Source organism: Pezoporus wallicus, unplaced genomic scaffold (assembly GCF_028554395.1).
Source record: "Pezoporus wallicus isolate ANWC-B61680 ecotype Strahan unplaced genomic scaffold, APGP_CSIRO_Pwel_v1 contig_2908, whole genome shotgun sequence".
In the NCBI taxonomy this organism is placed as follows: domain Eukaryota; kingdom Metazoa; phylum Chordata; class Aves; order Psittaciformes; family Psittacidae; genus Pezoporus; species Pezoporus wallicus.
In genome coordinates, this window is record NW_026642179.1 from 6738618 (window position 1) to 6760361 (window position 21744).

Here is a 21744-nt window from a genome sequence, read left to right on the forward strand (position 1 = left end):
GGGGAGTGTCTTTGGCAAGGAACCCCCCAGTATGCACTGGCAGCATAGTGTCAAAAAGTGAGGGCTGAGCTGCTGCCTGAAAAGTGGCATTAATTATGGTCCCATTATTGGGACTGCTCCAATCACTGATGAGTAAACAGGTTTTACAGAATTTGCTATTTGGGCCTCACTTTCTTTTATGGAATATCTAGGACTTTGAGGTTCCTGCAAAGAGACAGACTGAACTCGTTTCTGAAGAAGCTTTAAGAGGGGAAGTTGCAGTTCCTAGTCTCTTCTTACTGTCCTGAATAAGGACCTCGAAATTTCGCCCTAAGAGAAAAGCTTAGAATAGGTGACAATGTTCTTGTATTTGGTCACTTGACTGCACAGAAAACATTACCTGTTATTTGCTTTTTAGTCTCTACATCCCTGGTATTTCGGAGTAGGCGCAGCAAGAGTGGGATCCCTTTCTGCTCTGACACTTCCAGTTTGTTGTCATTGTCCTCAAATACCAAGTTTCTCAATGCACCACATGCTGCCCGCTGAATGTCCTCATTCTGAACATCAAGAAGCTGTAAAAGTTTGGGGATACCACCAAGTGAGAAAACCTGCGAGGAAAACAAAACACAGAAGAGAATAGTTAGATACTGTAAATTACAAACTCCACCTTCCCCCCAGCAAACCTTTAAATAGTCATAGGGACTTTTCTTCATTTGCTCCTTTTTGAAAGACTAGAAGCACAGATCATTAATCATTTGGACATGACTGTTAACTTCTGGGCTTTCATATGACTCATAGTTGAAATCCACAACTAAGGGAGGCATCATATTTTTATAGTTAATGTAAGAGAATGAAACTAAATCTCTTCCAGCTTTGCTAAAGATTTGTACTCTCTGACAAGGCATTTAATTGCTCTGTATTTTAACTTCCATGTTGGTGAAATGGATATTTGAGATTTAAATCTGGAACAGTTATAAAGTGCTTTGAAATTTCTGGATGTGAAATGTTCCTGATGTGCCAAGTTTGGTTTGAGTTCTTTTTCTCTCAGCAGCTAGCCTGTTGGAAAGACAGCATTTTAACTCTGTAAACTTCAGTGCATTTATTGAAAGTGTATTAAATAAATAGCAATTGTACATAATGCTTCTTATCTGTATCATACTGAGAAAAAAATAATAAACTAGTAAACTTCAAAATGCAGACCATTAAATATTGTAAACTAGTAAGCTACTGAGCCACCTACATTTAACAAAGACTACTCTTAAATGACTAATTCTTTAGAAAATGAGGTTTTGGCCTGAAATGCATAAAGAATTAAGAAGGTGTTATTTTCAGCAGCTGTGCGGAAACAAATAGTTTCCAAGTTCTACATGTTGTGGCAAATGATGAATCCATATGAGCTGTGATGTGGCATAAGCAAGCCTTGGCTCATTTAGGACTGAGTTTACTATGGAAAATACATTACATTCATGTACAAATGAGGACGGTTTCTTCCAGCATCTCAAAATGCCATATGCTTTTATGGACAAAATCATCCCTGTGTAGAATCAACAGCATGTGAAACACTTAGGAATCTGATACAACTGTTTTGAATAGTCCAGAGTTTAATGATAAAAAGAATTCAATACAGCTGACAGGCGCTGGCAACATGAAGAAATGAAACGGAACAAAGCCTTTTGCCCTTCATGCCCTGGTAAGCCACACTGCCTGTCTACCTTTCCTCTGATACACTTGTACAAAAGGCACAGTTTCTTGCTACTGTACTGCTGACCTGATTTCCCCTGCATTCGTTCAGCTATCATTTAGATGCTAGTAGAATGAAATACAGAAATATATATCTTGAGGTAAGCGGAGCATAGAGCATGCTGAAGGCACATTGACCTATTTTATTACAGTAGATAAGCCCTTTTGACACCAATACCATAGATGGTTGGTTTTTTAAAACATTTATGCAGCCTTTCTGTTGGTAATTTTAAGGGATTTATAGCTCTTGTAAAAGAAGTGGTTCTATTTTGACCTAATGTGCAGAGGAGAACTTACAAAAACTATTGAACCATCATTCTAAATTTTCATTGGTAGACAAAATTGACTAAAATACTGTAAGACCACAAGTTCACAAGATAAAGAAAAGCCACTAGGCCCAAGGACTACCAAGTATTGTGAACAACGCATCAGGAGACAAAGAAAAGAAATGCAGGCTGAAAGGCTAAAAAAGAGAAAAAAGACTGCCAGTGCGAACAAGTTTGCTGGGCACCAAACAGAAAAACTCAGCTAGGATATGTGGGATAGACAGGAAAACAATTTGAACTCTTACTTATCCACTTGTTTGTCTAGGAAGCTGCCTGGAAGAAGTTTGAATAATAAACCACCTTAAATAAATAAACACCTTCAAACATCTGATTCTGAAGCTCTGTTCTCAGATTGACTGCTAATTGTACTGGTGTTTTTTACAAAACAGACCTTGATCTACCAGGAAGCAAGCTAAAAGGACAGTGATGTCTTGCTGTCACTGAACTGGACTGCACTGAACTGTTGAAATAAACAATCACCTTACACATTAATGTACAGAACTGTTCAGCAAGAGAACCATAACAGTGCTTGAAATTATGTTTAAAAAAAAGGAAGAAGATAATAATTTTAATACACCCCTTCAAAAACATAACAAAGACTTAACAAATTCAAAGACTTAACAAATTTGGTTAATCCAAACAACATATTAATACAGTCGTGCAGTCCCAGTAAACCCTGAACCTTGGATAAATTTCCACTGTACTCCCAGAGTTTTATTTTCTGAGAGCTGGTAAATAAAGATCTGTAGTTACAGATGGTTTGGGTGAATCCTTACCCTACATTTCAATCACAAAATGCTGAAGACCAAATTTTTGCTAGCATAAACCAGTGCCATTCCACAAATTTTACAGAATCTGCAGCAAAAAGCATCAGCATATTTTAGGGAAAGCATTCAACATCAGTATACTACAAGGTTTCTTGGACTGTCCTTTTTCATGTTGGCACACAGTAGCCATACAATATAGAAAGTTATTTGCTTTACCTGACTGTAACCAGCATAAAAATTATTACTTACTTTTCTTCTGGCATCTGCTTTCTGGAAGCATTCATGCTGTATGAAAGTAACTGCAGCAAGAATCCTAGGTGTGGACTGTGTATTTTCACTCTTCAGTATGCTCACTGCACGCTCCAGAGTCATCTCCCCTTCTGGGCTCCTTGAAAGCATAGACAGAGGATATATAGTGAAGCAAGACTGCCAAAAAATCACCAGTTAACCTGTGAAATTTCTTGTAATGCCAGGATTTTCAAAAGTTTCAAGTAACTTTATAATTAAACTTGGCTACGGATGTTAAGGATAACAGGAAGGGATTCTATAGGTAAATAGTGAATAAAAGACAGACTAGGGACAACGTGGGCCCTCTCTGGAAGCTATTGGGAGAACTGGCTACCCTGGATTTGGAGAAGGCTGAGGTTCTGAATGACTTCTTTGCCTCGGTCTTCACTGCCAAATGCTCTGAACATACCACCCAAGTCTTGGAAGGCAGATGCAGGGACTGTGAGAATGAATACCCTAGGCCCACTGTAGGAGAGGATCTGGTTCGAGACCATCTTAAGAACCTGAACGTGCACAAGTCCATGGGACCTGATGAAATCCATCCACAGGTCCTGAAGGAGCTGGCAAATGAGGTTGCTAAGCCACTGTCCATCATATTTGAAAAATCATGCCAGTGAGATGAAGTCCCCAGTGACTGGAAAAAGGGGAATATAACCCCCATTTTCAAGAGGGGGAAAGCGAATGACCCAGGGAACTACAGACAAGTCAGTCTCACCTCCGTGCCTGGCAAAATCTTGGAGCAGATTCTCCTGGAAGGCATGCTAAGGCACATGAAAAACAACAAGGTGCTTGGTGACAGCCAGCATGGCTTCACTAAGGGGAAATCCTGCCTGACCAACTTGGTGGCCTTCTATGATGGGGCTACAGAACTGATGGACAGGGGTAGAGCAGCTGATGTCATCTACCTGGACATGTGCAAAGCATTTGACACTGTCCCACACGCTATCCTTGTCTCCTAATTGGAGAGACATCAATTTGATGGATGGACCACTCGGTGGACAAAGAACTGGCTGGCTGGCCGCACGCAAAGAGTTGTGGTCAATGGCTCAGTGTCCAGCTGGAGATCAGTAACGAGTGGTGTCCCTCAGGGATCGGTGTTGGGACCGGTCTTGTTCAACATCTTTGTCGCTGACATGGACAGTGGGATTGAGTGCGCCCTCAGCAAGTTTGCCGATGACACCAAGCTGTGTGGTTCGGTTGATACGCTGGAGGGAAGGAATGCCATCCAGAGGGACCTTGACACGCTTGTGAGGTGGGCTGATGCCAACCTTGTGAAGTTTAACCATGCCAAGTGCAAGGTCCTACACCTGGGTCGGAGCAATCCCAGGCACAGCTACAGGTTGGGCAGAGAAGAGATTCAGAGCAGCCCTGCGGAGAAGGACTTGGGGGTGTTGGTGGATGAGAAAATGAACATGAGCCGGCTTCAGTGTGCGCTCACAACCCAGAAAGCCAACCGTATCCTGGGCTGCATCAAAAGGAGCGTGACCAGCAGGTCGAAGGAGGTGATCCTGCCCCTCTACTCTGCTCTCATGAGACCTCACTTGGACTATTGTGTGCAGTTCTGGTGTCCTCAACAGAAAAAAGACATGGAGCTGTTGGAGCAAGTCCAGAGGAGGGCCACGAGGATGATCAGGGGACTGGAGCACCTCCTGTATGAAGACAGGCTGAGGAAGTTGGGGCTGTTCAGCCTGAAGAAGAGAAGGCTGTGTGGAGACCTCATAGCAGCCTTCCAGTATCTGAAGGGGGGCTATAGGGATGCTGGAGAGGGACCCTTCATTAGGGACTGTATTGATAGGACAAGGGGTAATGAATTAAAACTTAAACAGAGGAAGTTTAGATTGTATATAAAGAAGAAATTCTTTCCTGTGAGGGTGGTGAGGCATTGGGATGGGTTGCTTAGGGAGGCTGTGAATGGTCCATCCCTGGTGGTGTTCAAGGCCAGGTTGGACGAAGACTTGGGTGGCATGGTTTAGTGTGAGGTGTCCCTGCCCATGGCAGGGGGGTTGGAACTAGATGATCTTAAGGTCCTTTCCAACCCTAACTGTTCTATGATTCTATGATTCTAACTTTAGCTTTTCTTAGAATTTGTTTCCCCTTTCAGTAGCAGAAAATACTATAAAAGCTTTAAGAGATACTAATATTGTGGGTGAAAAGAAAGTCATCAATGGAAGTGTTCAACCATGTTCTGCACAAAGCAATTCATGCTTCAAATTATAAAACCAAAACGGAAACTTCAGAGTATGAAGGACAAAGATCCAGCAAAGGCCATAACAAATTAGAGTGCCTTTTACCCATCATGAAGATACCTGGTTTACTCAGTAGCGTGATGACTGCTTTTTTATTTGTTTACATGCCTATCTTCAGTTTCTCAGTTCCCAGACTACAAACATGCATGGCTCAGTACCTGCTTTTTTCAAGCTTAACAAGTTGCTCTGGTTTGAAATAGATAGGCAAAGCCTTTTTTTAGGTGGGACAAAATAAAAAAACACTTTTTAAATCAAGTATGCACATTGCCTGTGGCAAGATTGAAAATACGTATTGCTATTTCCCTTCAAAATTCCAGCATGTTTGTAAGAATGATGATTGTATTAAAGAACCATATAAAAAACTGGGGAGAAAGGTCAGCAGACCCATTTTTTCCCAAGAAATGGAACATAAAACAATTCATGGCACAATCAGGTGCATTAGCTCTGGAACAGGTGGTTAAGCTCCCCAGCCTTTTTATTCACTTTTGGTTATAAATACTCTCCATCTAGACAAAAAAAAAAAAAAATAGGGGGAGGGGAAGTGACCAAACCCATGAGTATTGTATTTTTTTTTTAACCAAAAAATTTTGTTGAAACAGGGAACAGAAGACAGTCTGTGAACAGCATTGTAACAAGTAGTTACTGGCAATTACTCCTTATTTCAGAGCTACCAGAATGAGAATGGTTCATTTGACAATCCTCTCAGTAAGTGCATCTAAAATGAGAAATTTTAGCACAATTACCTTTCATGTTAAAATAGGTGCATGGGAAATAAAGTGGCTTAAACTGATTTTTTTTGTGTTTTAACTAAGCAAAAGATTAAATAATAAACAATGTTTAGAAAAATGAATTACAAAATGGTTTGATACTGAGAAGAAAAAAGGATAGTTTTTGATTTTTGCCTGCCAGCTACACTGTAATGTAAATCAACATCTGCTTCTTGCTTTTGCTAAGACAAAAGACAGTATGACTGCAAGGACAGCAAAGAGGTGAAGAACAATCCTGATGCACCTGTTTCAAATGAAATTATACTCCTGAGGTTTCTACCTGCTTTTGTATTTCCCTCTGGTATAAATCGTGTTATTTCTTGTCTTCTCCCTCCTCTGAGTTAGTGTTTTGAGCAAATACACTACATCTATAGGTGTTGAGGCCTGCTTGCACAAGATAAAAATGAAATGAAGGGGGCAGTAGGTTGAGGAAGTCAATGGAGTGTTTAAATAAAAGTGAAATTAGACAGAGTGATGGTTAGTATCTCTAGTCCCCTGGGCTCTGGTATGGCAGTGTTTACAGCTTCCAGATTTTCAGAGTTTACTTCAGCCCAGATTTAAAACAAAGCAGTTACAAAGTTACTCTGAGTTGCATGTCGGATGTACCGATCAGAAACTTATTTAAAGATCTTGAACAGTGAGCGATGGAAAAAGGCCAGATCACATTACTCTCTTTAAAATGAGAGAGAAAAACAGGCTTTTCAAGATTGGGTCATGTTTGTCAAATCAACAAGTGTTTTATGACCATGTTACATACGTGCACATGTATGCATGCCTACCTGCCTGTTAGTCACTGAAATAAATTTGAAGCCCTTTGACCAAATTCAGTTGCCTTCTACAGAGCGGCAGGTATTCCCAATGTATGAAATTTTTAATCATTTCAGTGACTAATAGCAAAGAAGGACTCTCCTTATGCACTTCCCAAGATCAAGATTGCTGTATAAGCTCATCTCTCGTGGGACACCGGAGAATCTATGTGGGAACTCAGCCTCAGGATGCCAAAGATGTCCCTGAGCAGTAAAGGTCCGTCAGCAGTCATTGGCACATGTAGAGCCAAAGCCCAAATTTCTGAGCGTGTACTGAAACCATTCACCAGAGTTAGCTGTTCATGGCTGCTGCTTCTTCATGTGCAGTAGTCAAAATCTTTCTTTAATGTTCTGCACTGTCATACTATGATTGCTTTTTGTTAGATAAAAACAACATTTACTGTTTTATCTTACAGTAATAAAGGATATAATATAATCCTCGATCCTCAATGGTGTGGTTGCAGCACTGTAACTCCTGTCAAACTAGAACCTGATGCAATTGTTCCATCCTACCCTCAAAACATTTACAAGCAATCTTAATAGCTACATAGCTGATTAGCGTGCATAATGATAACAAACCAATGGGCACTTAGGCAATGGTGGTTAAACAGAAGAATGATCTGACAAGTTTTGACTTCACCTTAATTGCCAGACAGTAACATATTTGGGATATAAACATTGTGTTGTCTAAGAATTGTGTGACAGCACATTTAGGGGTCAGGTTCTGTAAGCATTTTTTTTTCCCAGACAGCTTCAGGTTGAATCTCTCTCCTTCCTAAGCCCTTGGTGTGAAAATGCTTTTAATTGCTTCACTTTACCAGAAGATACTGAGATAGCATCTCTATATTCTGCCTGTTCTACTTTGATTAGATAGCATGAGCTGATTTTTCTACAGAAAGTTTGAAAATGCTTTTATATATATTCCAAATACTATACACAGGTAGTCCACTGCATCTCTGTAACCTTAAACAACTATTCTACTTCTTCTTAATTAGCCTTGGAAAGACCTAAATTGTGATCTGCATGAGAAAGGACAAGTTTTTGGAAAAATCAAATTATTCAGGAAACCAAGGTTTGTCTTTTCCCCTCTTTCCATTATTAAGGGAGCAACAGGTAAGTGAGCAATATCGCAGATAACGCAACCTTAAAATCAAAGAGAATGGGAAATAACAAGAAACTTGAAAGTCTCTACTAACTTCTTAAACTGAGAAGTCTTGTCAGAAGAAATTTTTGTACTAGCGCTGAAATGATGGACTTCAGTGAAATATCTCTGATTTGACAGCAGTTTATACCACAAAGTAAAATGATGTCTCTTATGTTTTAAATACTTAATTATATATTAAACTGTGCAGTAGCTAGATGTGGATGAACAAGAATGTACTACACCCAAAACAGGACTTCTGCATCCAGCCCTTCCAGTGGTGAGAATTACAAATTAAATGTGTATTTCAGATGTTTGAAAACAGTAATGATGTATGTGGGTACCACACATGTTATTACATAAGCATGTGAAACAGCTACTGTTTTCAGTAAACTAAAAATGTCTATAGTTTCTTCCTCATCATTTAATAATCTAGTGGTGCAATTCTCCTTTAGAACTGTATCTTACATAGGTTTTTTTACCAGCCTCTTCACTACCATAAGCTATTATATTTTACAAAGAATTTTTTTAAACTTCAGGTAGAACAAAGAGTCCCTTGCTTCCCCCAAAACCTAGCTATGAAACTAAAGTAGAACCTAGGACATTTGAAAATCTAAACAAAATATGTACAAGTAAATTAAATAGAAGTACTGAGATAAAAGAAATCTGTAAACGTCTGTAATATGAACTTTAGAGGCTTTCACAGCACTTCAAATTGTTTTCCTCTGTAATTTCCAGCAAAGGCCAAACTTAAAAACTGGCATTTAAGTTATTATGTTGTCAAAAATTTCCATTAGGTCACAAATCTTCCACCTGAGCTCAGCGTGGTCTCAAGCAAGTCACTTGCACAATGACTGAAGATAGATGTTTACATCTGCAGGCAGGAAAAACACTTTGGTTGATGTTTGTGCATGCAGGCATCCAGACTCCAGTGTCTGCACCTGCAAAAGGACCAAAATTGCTCCTACACAGAATTACATATCAAAATTGCTGGTTGTGGCTCTGAAATGCACTCAGGAACATGGTTGAATTTAAGTAGATTATTCAGTCAATGGGATATATGCCTGTCTGTAAATTGTCTTATTAAGAAACAAAGTCCTCCCAGGTACCTTTTTTCAACATTACTACTCCCAAATCTTCAGCTGTTGTGAGCTCTCAGCTATTTTTTTCTGGACTCATTTGTTGTAAAGACTGAAAACTTAAGAGTCACATCACAAATACCAGATATCTTAACTCCGCTATGACCCTGAGGTTAAAGTTTCAATTCAGATGAGATGTGGGCAAAAGACCATATGCTCGTAAATCTAGTCATAACACAAAACATGCAGCTCATGACAGAAAATAGCTGATCTTTTGATAGCAGCGATATCAGATGATGCCTCATCTCACACGGTAGCAAAGTTAGGAAAAGGAGAAAGGTCGTCTTCAGAAAAATGAACTTAACAGCTACACAGTTATGGAAAAAGAAAGACTTCTTAATAACACTGCTGCAAATTATACCGTTATTTACTTACACAAGAAACCTTGGGATCCTATTTGGATTATGAAAACAATGGAAACGACAGTAAACAGCGCAAGTAACCACCTACTGCTTTCGAAGTGGTTTATTTTGTGCATTGAACCTGAAGAGATCTGGGAACATTCAGAATTATTCTAAAATTAAAAAACTATTCACTCCTGAGGGGAATTTCAGCACTGATAAATTTTCTCTTTTGAAAATGAAATTGATTGTAGACAGTCTGAAATCTTCTCCGGAAGGGAATTTCAGGGGGAGAAAGGTAATTGTGGAGGGAAAAAGAAAAGAAAAAAAAAGAAAACAGAATAAAATATGAACAAAAATTTTTGTAAAGTTTTAAACAATTTTCCTGAAATCTGGGGATACCTTTGGGAATTTCTGCCATGGAGCTACCTGGACTTCAAATTCAGATATTGTCCTCAGAGCATGTAGAATCTCATGGTAACAAGCAGCTCTGGGGTCCTGATATTCAGAGAAGTTTACATTTGTTCTAGGGAGGGATGGTGCTACAGGGCTAAGAGAAATTTCTGCCTGTGTTTTAACTGAAGTTAGTCGAAGTTAATAAAAACTAAAAAGTTTCCTTGAAACCATGAAGAATTTTTTAACTGGAAATTGTCACTCTGCCTAAAACTGCTTCACTGGTGGGTTTCTGACCTGTTCTTGTAAGAACTAGTGCTGAAACCATCTGGTCTCTTACAAGCATAAAATTTGCCGATACATTAGTGCAATTGTGATTTAGGCTGTAAATTACTCAGTGAATACTTCATGTCTCCTTGTAAAATTGTTTAACTCTTGGCAAAAAGGTAAACTCCAGCAAACTAGAGTAGGAAGCATGGACCCTGCAGTATGTACATACACTAATATTTTTTTCCTCCCTTTCCCCTGTTGCACTGGAAGTGGATTTTTAAAAGCAAATCTACTTTCTGCATCCTCTGCACCGACATTTCATGCACTGTTGTTGGCTGCTGATCCACAAGCTGTCAGTTTACTTTCTCTTTTTAAACAAATAGATTCCTTTCAGCTGTGACACCCCAAAACCAAAGCAGATCCTGCATTGTGCTTACCCCAGCTGAGAGCCATTGATGGTGACTTGTTCACTCTGCAGGAAACCATTTCTCCCAGCTGCTGCCACAGCAGCTGTCAATGGCATCCTCTTCCCATCTGTTTCTGCAGCAACACTGGCTATTGAAGCTGGCTGGGAAGCTTCCCTCCTGGTCTGTGTGCTTCTGAAAGTAGTTTGGTACCAGTTGGACCTTAAAGATTGCCTATTCTGAGATCCAAAACGGGAGGGAACTGGTGATCTCACTTGTCCCATTGCACTGCCTGAGGTCAGGTAGTTCTCTTTCTCCAAAAGGTTGGACATACTGCGACTGTTGCCTGCTTGATGGTACAAAGGTACAGTGGGGCTGGGGTAAAAACCATCAAGGACTGCATCATTAACAGCCCCCATGTGGGAATGTCTCTTAAAAGAGCGTCCCCTGCTCACTGAATCACGAAGAGTGTAACCAACAATCTCAGACCGAGCATATCTTGGTGGGACAGTCCCGTTGAGTCTCCTGTTATCTACATGCCTCATGGAGAATCCAGTTGAAATTCCTCCGTCATAGTGAAAATCACTGGATGTATATGCCAATCTTTCAGGACTTTGCTGTGGTGAAACCTCTAGCCTCTTCAGAGGCTGCCTTTGAGCTCTCTCTTCCATTGTCTTGTAAGTAAACCTTGTCCCACAGCCATTTGTATAAGAGGATGGTGAGGCAACCTGTTCAAAGGTGCATGAAAGAACATGATAGGAGTCACAGTAAGATCACAGAATTAGGATTAATAGCAAAGAAGCCAAATCAAAAAAAGTAAATATGAAAATTCTCAGGTCTGGGGTCAGTGCTAGAAAACAAAAAGTGAACTTCATCAAAATTGTGTATTGGGATTCTGCAACACTTCTTTGTATCTGCCTAATGAAAGCAGGAAGTAGTACAGTCTACACATTAGCAGACAAAGTCTAAGCACCTAGGCTTCTGTCATTATAGATGTTTAAGTCAATTATACCTAGTAGTGAACAGTCTGCTTGTTAATATTTTAGTTTCAATTTGAAACTCCTTGGGTATTAACACCCACGTCTGCTAGCATCATGGCCCTTTTTTTTGTTTAAATCAGTAAGCACAGTGGCATCCAGCAATAAATCAAAGCCCCCTATATTCCATTTCCATGTTGTATTAAAGTTTTGTAATTATAAAGGCATATTTTTTAAGTAAAATGAGAAGCTTACACGAGATATTAATTGAAAACACATGCTTAACAGATAGCTGTCAGGCTGAAATCCTTCAGTTTAACTGTTGAGGAGTTACTGAGGGTGATATTCAACTCACAAAATGAGTAAAGGTTGCTGAAACCAGAAGGCTGAAGCAAGCATCATTGGATATATCTGTCTATTCTACAAAAACTATGCAAGGATATCTTGCATATCCTGGCTTTTACACTGGACAAATAGTCTCCCTCTTTCCCACTTCTCTCTCCCCTGTTCCCTCCTTTCCCACCCCCATGAAAACTAGCATTTTCTTGTGGTTCCTATGTCTCATCCAATTTTCCTCTTGCTGCTCTCTTCTAGAAAAAAGGATTTCATCTCAAATATTACGGACTGGATGATAGGTGAGAACAGAGGCTAGAAGGACACAGAAGGAAATATACTGAAGGAAATGGCTCTAACTCTTCCTATACAGAGTCAGAGCTGCTTCATAAACTGGCCAGAAGCTTTAATGCCAATAAGCCTTTCTTGAGTAATCTGAAATCAAGAAAGAATTTTCCCCATAATAAAGTTTTTTACTAAATAAATATTTATGTTCTCAAGCTGAATTGCTTTCAGTTTACTAACGATCATGCAGCAGCGTTGGTACTGAGCTATGTGCTGATTTCCAAGCCATACAGTTACTCCCTAAAAAGGTTCATACCAGTTATGAGCTGTGTCACAAACCCTGAAGAAAGCTGATTATTTATCTTAGCATTCAGGCCATGAACCCAAGAAAAGCTGGTCAAAACAACAAGTGCATTTATGATTAGACTGTTTAGAAACACCACTGTACTGCAAGGACTGTACTGCTGAAGTTCTTGTAATGATAAAATATTTTACAACAGGATTATTTGAAATGATAAGGAACACTCCACCTGTCCTCATGAAAATAAAGCAATCTGTTTTCCCATGGTTTTGGATGCTTAATTCCCTAAGCTCTTTCACCACATTCTAAGCTCCTGTCCATGTCATTAGTTACGCTGCAGGATTGCTGGACTTCCTTTAGCAACCTCCAACTGTTTGGCCTCCAACAGTGGCCTCCCCAGCTTCAAGCCACCGAAGTGCTGACTGACCTGCTGCTTGGTGGGATGGATAAAGATCTGACTTGCCACAGCCTTTGCCTTAGTGGGGTGTTAATAAGGTTTTTCATTTTCTACCCCAATGCCAATTCTCACAAAACCAACACGATTGCAACAAGCCCATCCATATGACTGACTTAAATTAAATCACTGGGCTCAGAAATCACTGGAAAGGGGGAAAACATTAATAGATATCAGCTGTAAAAGCCTCATTTTCAGGCTTTAAAAAGCTAACAAACAAGCAAAGAAACCTTGAAACACATGATATTATTTGTGGTAAAAAAAAAACTATGCACGCGCTATTATATTTATTTCTATTCATTGCCTTGTTTTCCTCACCTGGTTTGACTGGTAATAAGAGAAACCATAGGGAGTTCTTGGTGCAAAATCATTTTCAGTAATTCCCATGTTATAGACACGCTCTGGAACACTGGATGCACGGTGCAAACTTCCTGTAACCAAAACCTAACATTAGTAAGATTTTAACAAAACATGATAATGTTAAAAAGGACAATTTTCAGTACTGGGCAAATGTCACAGTCTGCACTGCTATTAATATATATAAGCTGAAAATCAAGACAAGGAAATAATGGAAAGATGTTTGCATTTGGTGTGTCACATGCAAAACATGGCTAAACAAAGCTTTCTGAGGATACAAGTAATTTTTTCAGTTTTGCATTTATTTTATTTAAGATGTATTTTTAACTTTTAGAAGTCTTGTTCATGCAGCTATTTAATGAAAAATATTTTAACAAAGCAAGGTATTTTAAATATCGCAGATAATGACAGATTATTAAGTACTGACAAATGGAATGACTGAGCAGCTACTGAGAACGTTTATTTTCCATGATAACCACTCTGAATATATATGAATGGTTTACATTAAAGGCTGATTGTAACATGCACGGTACACAAGAAATTAAAATATTGCAGCTGTAGATTATAGATTGTAGATGTGAAACATGGGTTGATGTGTATACGTCTTAACATGCACCCTACAGGTGCAATTTTCACAATGTACCACTGCAAACAAATAGCATACATTGTGTATAAACTTTATTTCATAGTTGTCTACCTCAACTGCTCATGTTTCTTCTCTCTTACATGCTACTGCAATGACAATACATTGGAGCAAGTAATGCTTCACTAATCTTCTCAGAGCTTCACCCAAGAGCACAAAGAGTCAATGAATAAATTCTGTGCCACATGGAGGCAGGTGGCGTGTAATGCTGTAAAGTAGCATTGTTTAATGACACTTCAAATCTGCACCTGAAAAATTCACTAATCCTACAAATGATGTGGAAGATCCACAGTGTATCTGCTCTGATTCATTTTTTTCCATGATTCAGCACTGAAAATAGAAGTGTGTTGTGATTATTTCTTTCATTAATACTGCATTCTTCTTTACTTAAAAAACAAACAAAACCATGAAAGAAGTGCTTTTTTTTTTTTTTAAAGCAACAGACACTGCTGAAATACTTATTCATGAGATTCCTGTGTTACCATGAGAATCTGCATATAGGAATATAAATAACAGGTTTAAAAAGGTGAAACAGAAGTTGAAGGCAAGATATACGTCAAATCAGTCGTAAATGGGGACAGTGTATGCTGCAGAAGTTTATGCTGAAAAGATAACAGTGGTCAATCAAGAAGTTAATTGGCCGTGAATTATCTAAGATACTATGGAAAAAAAGAAATCAAAAGAACAAATCATTAACTCAGTCAAATTACTGAAGTCTCCACTTCAAAAAATAGCAGGAGTCATATGCCCTTGCAAATCCAGGTGTCAGAAACACGCAGGCAAGTGCCTGCTGGGATTTTTGAAAGCACCTGGTGTATGTATGCCAAACAGCTGAGGCTTTTGGTTAATGTTCAGAGTTAGACGCTGAGCTTCATTAAGCGTACATGGGTATTCCTAGGAACTTCAGTACACCTGTGTCTTTGATCCTTACTGCCCACAGTTAGCAGAGGGCTTGACAAGGATGAAAATAAAGAAGAGACTCATTAACAAGAATAATTTATGAATGATTCTTACTAGCACATAGCTACTTGGATAAGCCCAAATTTGTGTATAATATGGTATAATACAATACCATATAATAGCAGACTACAGTAATATGAGGCCTAATTCAATCATACTTTGCAGTTATTTTGCTTATTTAATCATACTTTCAAATTCTTTCATTTTTGCCATATAAGACAGATTTAAACATGTATTTAGTGATTTGTTAAGACACATTCATAGTAACTTTGCGTCATCTGACTGGAATGATGCAGCTTGGTCAAACTCATGATTTGGTTTGCAATAATTCCTTCATGACATTACAAGGTTACCATAGCCCAAGGGTTACCCAAGTACATAAGAAAGCAATAAAAGAAGACCATTGTTTTTTACTGCAAAACATCCCTGCCAACATACACCGACATCCAAAATCTACAAATTCATAAAAATCTCTCATTTGTATGATATAATCCCCATATCAATGTATTATTTCAGGTGCCCAATAAGACTTCATCTTAGGCTATTGCTTGTACCTGCTTTTTGAAGATTAACTTTATTCATTGTTACACATTTAAGAACTTCCAAAAAATAAGTCTTTAGATAGAAATACATGTACATTTCTGTTTCTTCATAGTTAGCATTTTTTGTCCAGTTTACTTGATGAGAAAATAATCTCAGTTATTTATCTACTTAGAGAATAAAGATCCTTTGAGCAAGTAATTTGTGCATGCTTTTGACAACTCTAAATTCCCTGTTTTTACCAAATTTAAAAATAACATGGCTGTCCATGAACTAGTTGAAGACAAGCCACGTATCTAATAGTTTACTCTTTTCAAAAGCAAAATACAGTCAATCAGAAGTTGTAACACACAGTTATCTTCAAGTAGTCCTCTTTTTTTAACCTTCAATCTCTCTGTGAAAAAGTCAGAAAGCATTTTTGTATTTCAGAGAAAAACTGTATATATTGGTTTACGGAATTTCATTTGAATTTACAGTATCTCTTGCTTGCTTTTACAGCATCAGTGAGTTATTTTGCCAGCAGTTTACCTGTAGATTTATTAGGTAGATATAAAATGTTAATCTTTTTACTGTGTGCTGTTTACTTGTGCCCAAAATCAGAGTGTTAAAGGAAAAAGGGATAACTGAAATGCTGTGTCTTTCCATTAGTTATGAGGTGCAGAATAGGTGAACTGATCAAAATTTGCCTCTGCCAGTAAGGCTTCCTTCAGTTTATTTCCACCATACTGCAAAACCATACATTTCTTTCCCACCTTTCAGGTTTGCTCAGTACAGTTAGAAACTTATGGCTGTTCTTATGCACTCAGTGCACTGGTTTAAAAAAAAATAAAGAAAAAACCCATGAATTATTAAATATATATATATATATATATATATAATGTTTACTGTTAGGATTCGTATTTTCTAACTGTAGGACTCAGTGCTTTAAGTCTCACAAAAACTTTCTCTTCAGAAAACATGCATGTGATTCAGTTACTCATCGATAGGGAACAAATGCTATTTGAGAGGCCATAGGATACCACACTTGATTTCCAGCAGCCAGTCAAGAAAAGGATGGGTTTCCTGCAGGCCCTGTGTCATGTCTGTCAACCCATGAGGATATTTTGGAAAACGCAAGCATCTAGGACAGCAGCAGACACCCAAGTGTGGGCAATTAAGCGGAATCATTAATCATAGTCTCCCCTCTCCCTGTCAGTATGACCTAAAGCAGCCCAGGAACATTTTGATCGTGGTCAGTGCAAGAGGAATACTAAACCCTTCACTCTTCTAAATGCCTAGAAGAAAAGCTGTACAAAAATAACTTTGACATTGCAATAGTTATGACAAAATTTTGAGACCTGAAAAAATATGCCATCAGGAGGGAGACTGTACAAATGACTGCGCAAAACTCTCATATGTCTTCACAGAGGCTCTTCTCAAGGCCCCTTTGCTCCCTTGGACATGAGAGGTCAAACACCTCCAAAGGCCTTGCAAGTTCCTCCCCAGAAATCACTGCCTATGGCTGCATGTTTGCCTGGCTTTCAAAAACGACGACAAGAGGCATCTCTAAGATATATGATATATGAGAAAAAAAAAAAAGATAATTATCCTCCATTAAGGAGTTAGGTGTATCAAATTCCCCTTAAATCATGCACAGTGTTAACTATCGGTTGTGAGTCTTTCCCAGTGCTTTTGTATTTGAACGGCTACCATGAAAGACAAATTTTGGCTTTAAATCCCTCACCGCAGGCAACAGTGTAGCTGTAGCCTGTACATAGAAGTCTGTTAAGGACTGTGATATTTTTATGCATCCTGAGTGCCCGCCTGCTGAGTACCCGTTGAGCATTCTTGCTCAGGGTAGGTGGGTGTTCATATCCTCGTCCGAGACTCCTCAGTGTTCCTAGACTGTCATCTTTTAATCCTTTTTTTGTACTCCACCACTCACAACGGACTGAGACGGTGACACTAGAGAATAGCATATAAAAAACTTCACTGAATCACTTCATCTAGACAGCAGAGAGCTTTCTTTTTGATCATGCTCCTTCATCACTCTGCCAGCACATGCCTGGTCCCAAAGGAGCTCTTCCAACAGTTTTACTTTGTGCTGGTCAGTACATTTACACTAGTGCTCAAATTTAAGAAAAGGATTTCTGCTGGCTCAGGAAGCAGAGGTGAGGAATTTAATGAAACCAAAAAAGAGTGGAAGTCACCAACAAGGAATTTTTCTGCTTCCTTTTTCCACAAAGTTATAAACAGAAAATCACTACAAAGTAATTTTGCAAAATAGAAGGCTAAAGACTGAATACTCCCCCAAACTCCTAAAAGCAAGCTATTTTAACAAAAAATGCTACAAATTATTTTAGAAATGAAGAAACATAAAAAATAAATAAGGCTCTGTTTGTAACCATCTTGCATATGATCCCGTTGATTTGGAAATCACAGTTCTCATTCTGTTTTTCATAAACACACTGTGTTTATAAAACTCTGTGTTAGAGAAAGAATCTTTACACAGACAGCAGTTTATCAGGCCGTTTGGTTTTGTATGGTGTATTACTCAATTCTGCCTTCATTTTTTACAATGGAACTGATAAGGATGTACAGAAAAGTAGGATTTATAGTCCAGGCATTATACTAAAGAAATAGAAATACAACAAATTAATAGAAAAAAAAAAACAATCAAAATCAAACGAACAAGATCAGAGGCAAGTGGACTGATATATACAGAATAAGGTTTAACAGACTCTTAAAGTGCACATAAAATAATCAGTAGTGTTGCATCATATATATGCAAGCTGAAAAACATTAGTCGTTAGGGTAATATGATTCTGAATGCCACTTTTCTTTGATAAGGCTGAACTATCTGCCATATCATTTCCATCCTTAAATAGAATTCCAATATTTGACACAGCTGCTGTAGTTGTTCAAAATTTTTAAGGGCAGCATAATCTTTAATTTATAAAGGTTCAGCAACTGCTGAACTGGAAAAGTTACAGCTGTTGTTAAACTACTGTTTGAAAACCTGTTAACAACGTTTGACTAAGTCTTGGAAAGAGTTGTGGCAGTACATAACTTCATTTGGCAGCAGATACAATCCTCAAATCATCTGAGGATGAGCTGAATTTCTTTATAAAAAAGAAGAAATACACCCTCAAAAAGGGGGGGAAAGGGCATGAAACAGCAAACATGAGGGTAGGAGGCGAAAATATGTTCTTCCATTTAAAGGTAATGCTGAAGGCTAAGCAGACACCTTTAATTTGAAACTCTAAGGAGAAATTATGCTGCCTGACAAAGTACTTCCTGCAACTTCAAAGCTCCCAGTACCGTCAGTGAAAAATGGGTGTGCACAGATGATACTGAGTAAGACCTTTACTACAACTGATTTTTCATACCCAGTGGTTATGTGCCTGGCTAAATTTAGGCATGTATGTGAATATGCTGGTTAGGTATGTGCTTAAGTACCTTGATGAATAGAGTCTGAAATACTCCTACAGATAGGACAGTTATATCACAAGGGCCTGCTTCTGCTCCTTCTAAATCTGTATTGTCTTTCCTGCACTGCAAACAATATGGGTCCCTTGGTAAACATATCTAGAAAACTGATATAATTCAGAGAAAGTGTGGTTTTTGCATGTAGAAGTACATATTTTTAAAAGTACCCTGCATATAAGAATTCAAGTGTTTCCCAAAGCACAGTCAAAGTTCGAGGAACTCTATATAGAAAGCATACTGAGACACATATGTATATTTTTCAGGAAAGTCAACATGTTAAATACATGATAACATGGTTCATGTTATATATATTTAAGATACAGATAGACAGATAGATATACATTATTATTTATGTACGTATGTATAAATAAATGGAATACACTCCAGTTCCATTTATTTTTTTTCCAAGTTTTGCAAGTTTTTTTTTTTCAAGTTTTGCAAGTTTTTTTCAAGTTTGGGACTGAAAAATGTGTGGTGAGTTCGGCACAAGAACACATTTGAAAGAAGAAAAAGATCATTTAATATGTGAACAATACAGTTAACCATCTCATATGCCACCCCTGATCCTGAAGCTTAAAAGTTTTGATATCTCAGAAATGCAAAGGGCTCAGATACTTGACTTTAGAAAAACAAAGCAAACCAAGACAACTATCTCCAAATCCATCAGGCCTCTTAATGTATTCCAGAGAAGTTAAGACACATTAGGAGGGCAGAAACTTTGTCTTCATAGTGTTTTATGCATGATTTAGGGACATGATCTCAAGTTCAAGACACCATATAATTTATTAACAATTGCTTAAAAAGCATTTCCCAGGCTCTCTATTGAGAGAAAAAGAAATTAAGTTATTTGAAAAGTGTTTAGAAATCTCATTTGAGAGCAGCCAAGTTAAGGACTTGCATGTGTAGCTGCCCTTTGCGCAGCTGTGTGTACCTGTTTATGTGATTTGTGTACCTGATTTTTCTGACCAGAGTATGTCCATGTTTGCACTGTAGGCATTTTTTAGATAGAAGCCAGCTGAAGGTACAAAGAAACATTCCTCTGCCTGACAAGACAGATGAGTGAAGTATACAAATATTACATTTACGAATAAAATTAACAAATAGAAATTTACAAATTTAAAGACCTTTGGCTTGCAGCTTTTTGGAAATGAAATGTGACAGCTTCTTTAATGACAGCAAGAGGTTATACAGACTGTAGGTCAGGCATATCTTCCTATTTAAAAGCAAGATTAAAGTTTTTATGATGAGGCTTTACTCTGATAACAACATATCTCTCCACCATTGCTAGTTAAGACAAAACCTCTTGAGCAGCTTGCCTTTAACCCTCAGCTCCTGACAAGGTCACCCTGTGTGTGTGTGTCCGTCACTGCAGTTGGACCCCAGCTGGGGTGAAAGGCATGGCTGCATGAACCTCACTGACAAGTCTCGCCCTCTGGCTACAGGATCACAGAAGCAAGCATTGATTGACATCAATTTTTATCATGCACGTCAAGGAACGAGGTAAATAATACCTGGTAGTGTTATCAGTCCACCGTTCCCCGTCACGCCTTTCCTAGAGTTACTTTTGCAAACTTTTAGTTCTTTTTTAATTATTATTATTTGGAAGTGAACAAGGACAAACATTTCCTATATTTCTTCCCATTTAATTTCGCAAACAGGGCCAGCGGGTGAGGCTAAAGTATTAAAACAAGCCCAGTAACCGGTTGCACGATTAGGAGAGCTTCGGCTCGACTATTTCCCCCGGCAGTGGTGAACCGTCACTCACTCTAGTTACGGCGCTTGGCAGGGAGAAACTTCTGAATGACTTGGGTGGGAACAAAAGAAAGGGAAGAAGAGACAGCGCCAACGTTTTCTGCCAAACCCGGCAAAGGCCAGTGATCAGTACCGCGGCTGCCCCAAGCTTCCTCCAGGGGCCGGGAAAGCCGCGGACACGGCTGTGCCCACTCATGGCCGGCTCGGGTCTCACCTCTGGGCCCTTTCCCGTGCTCTCGACACCTCCACACAGCACAGAGGGGTAGGGGACAGCCACTCACCGTTGTACAGCGAGCCCCGGCTCTTCCTGGCCAGCGTCTGCTGGACCTGCCGCTGGATCCGCAGCGCCTTCTCCTCCCCGGCACGGCCGCCCGAGAGCTTGAGCCTAGCCTCGGAGGGCAGCGCCAGGCTGGAGCTGTCCAGCTCCCCCAGGATCTGCTGGCCCAGAACGGTGCGGATGTAACCCTGCTCGGCGGCGAGGCCGCGGCCGGCCATGGGCACCGCCGGGACTCTCTCTGCTCCGCGCCGATAACCTGTTGCGCCGCCGCCGCTGCCGCCTCCCGAACTCAGGAGCTCAGCCTCTGAAGGCCGGGCCGGGCCCAGCACCCAGCACCGCCCCGGGCTCTGCCCCGCCCGCCGCGCAGGTGCCAGGCACTGCCCGCACCCTCCGCTCCACCCGCCGCTGCCTCCTGGGACAGAGCAGGAGTGGGCCGCTCATTCCTCTCCGTTTCCCCGTCCCTCCCTGCTCTTTCTCTTCCCTTCCCTTTCCGCCGGGGTGAAGGGTCCGACGCAGCGGCCCAGCCCTGCCCGGCCCCCGTCAGCCGCAGGCTCCGGCTGTGCTGCCTTGTCCCGTACCCGCCGGGAGACCGGGTTCTTGTGGCACCCCCCCCCCCCCCCCCCCCCCCGGGAGCAAACAGGCGCACACGTTTTAAACGCAAAAACATATACTGTCCTCATGTGTCCTCCACTATAGATACTTTGCATTATGTTACATATTTAAGATAATTTGCTGTTTCACAGAGCTGCATTTTGTGCGTGCGTACAGAAGTTTCAACCTAGAAATACAA

The 21744-nt window shown here is 39.7% G+C and overlaps 1 protein-coding gene across 2 annotated transcripts in view; it reads right to left on the reverse strand.

The window, feature by feature from the left end:
* PKP2 (plakophilin 2) overlaps positions 1-21236 on the reverse strand; it is a 41850-nt gene extending 20614 nt beyond the window's left edge. The window contains exons 1-5 of one of the 2 annotated variants that reach the window (XM_057427969.1): positions 20959-21236; positions 13276-13388; positions 10641-11335; positions 3062-3200; positions 380-587 (exon numbers count right to left, since the gene is read on the reverse strand). In XM_057427969.1, coding sequence (XP_057283952.1) covers positions 380-587; positions 3062-3200; positions 10641-11335; positions 13276-13388; positions 20959-21172 — 1369 coding nt within the window. In that variant the 5' untranslated portion in view covers positions 21173-21236. The remainder of the gene's footprint in view (positions 1-379; positions 588-3061; positions 3201-10640; positions 11336-13275; positions 13389-20958) is intronic. The other variant, XM_057427968.1, reaches the window with a different exon arrangement.
* Between the last annotated feature and the right edge of the window lie 508 nt (positions 21237-21744).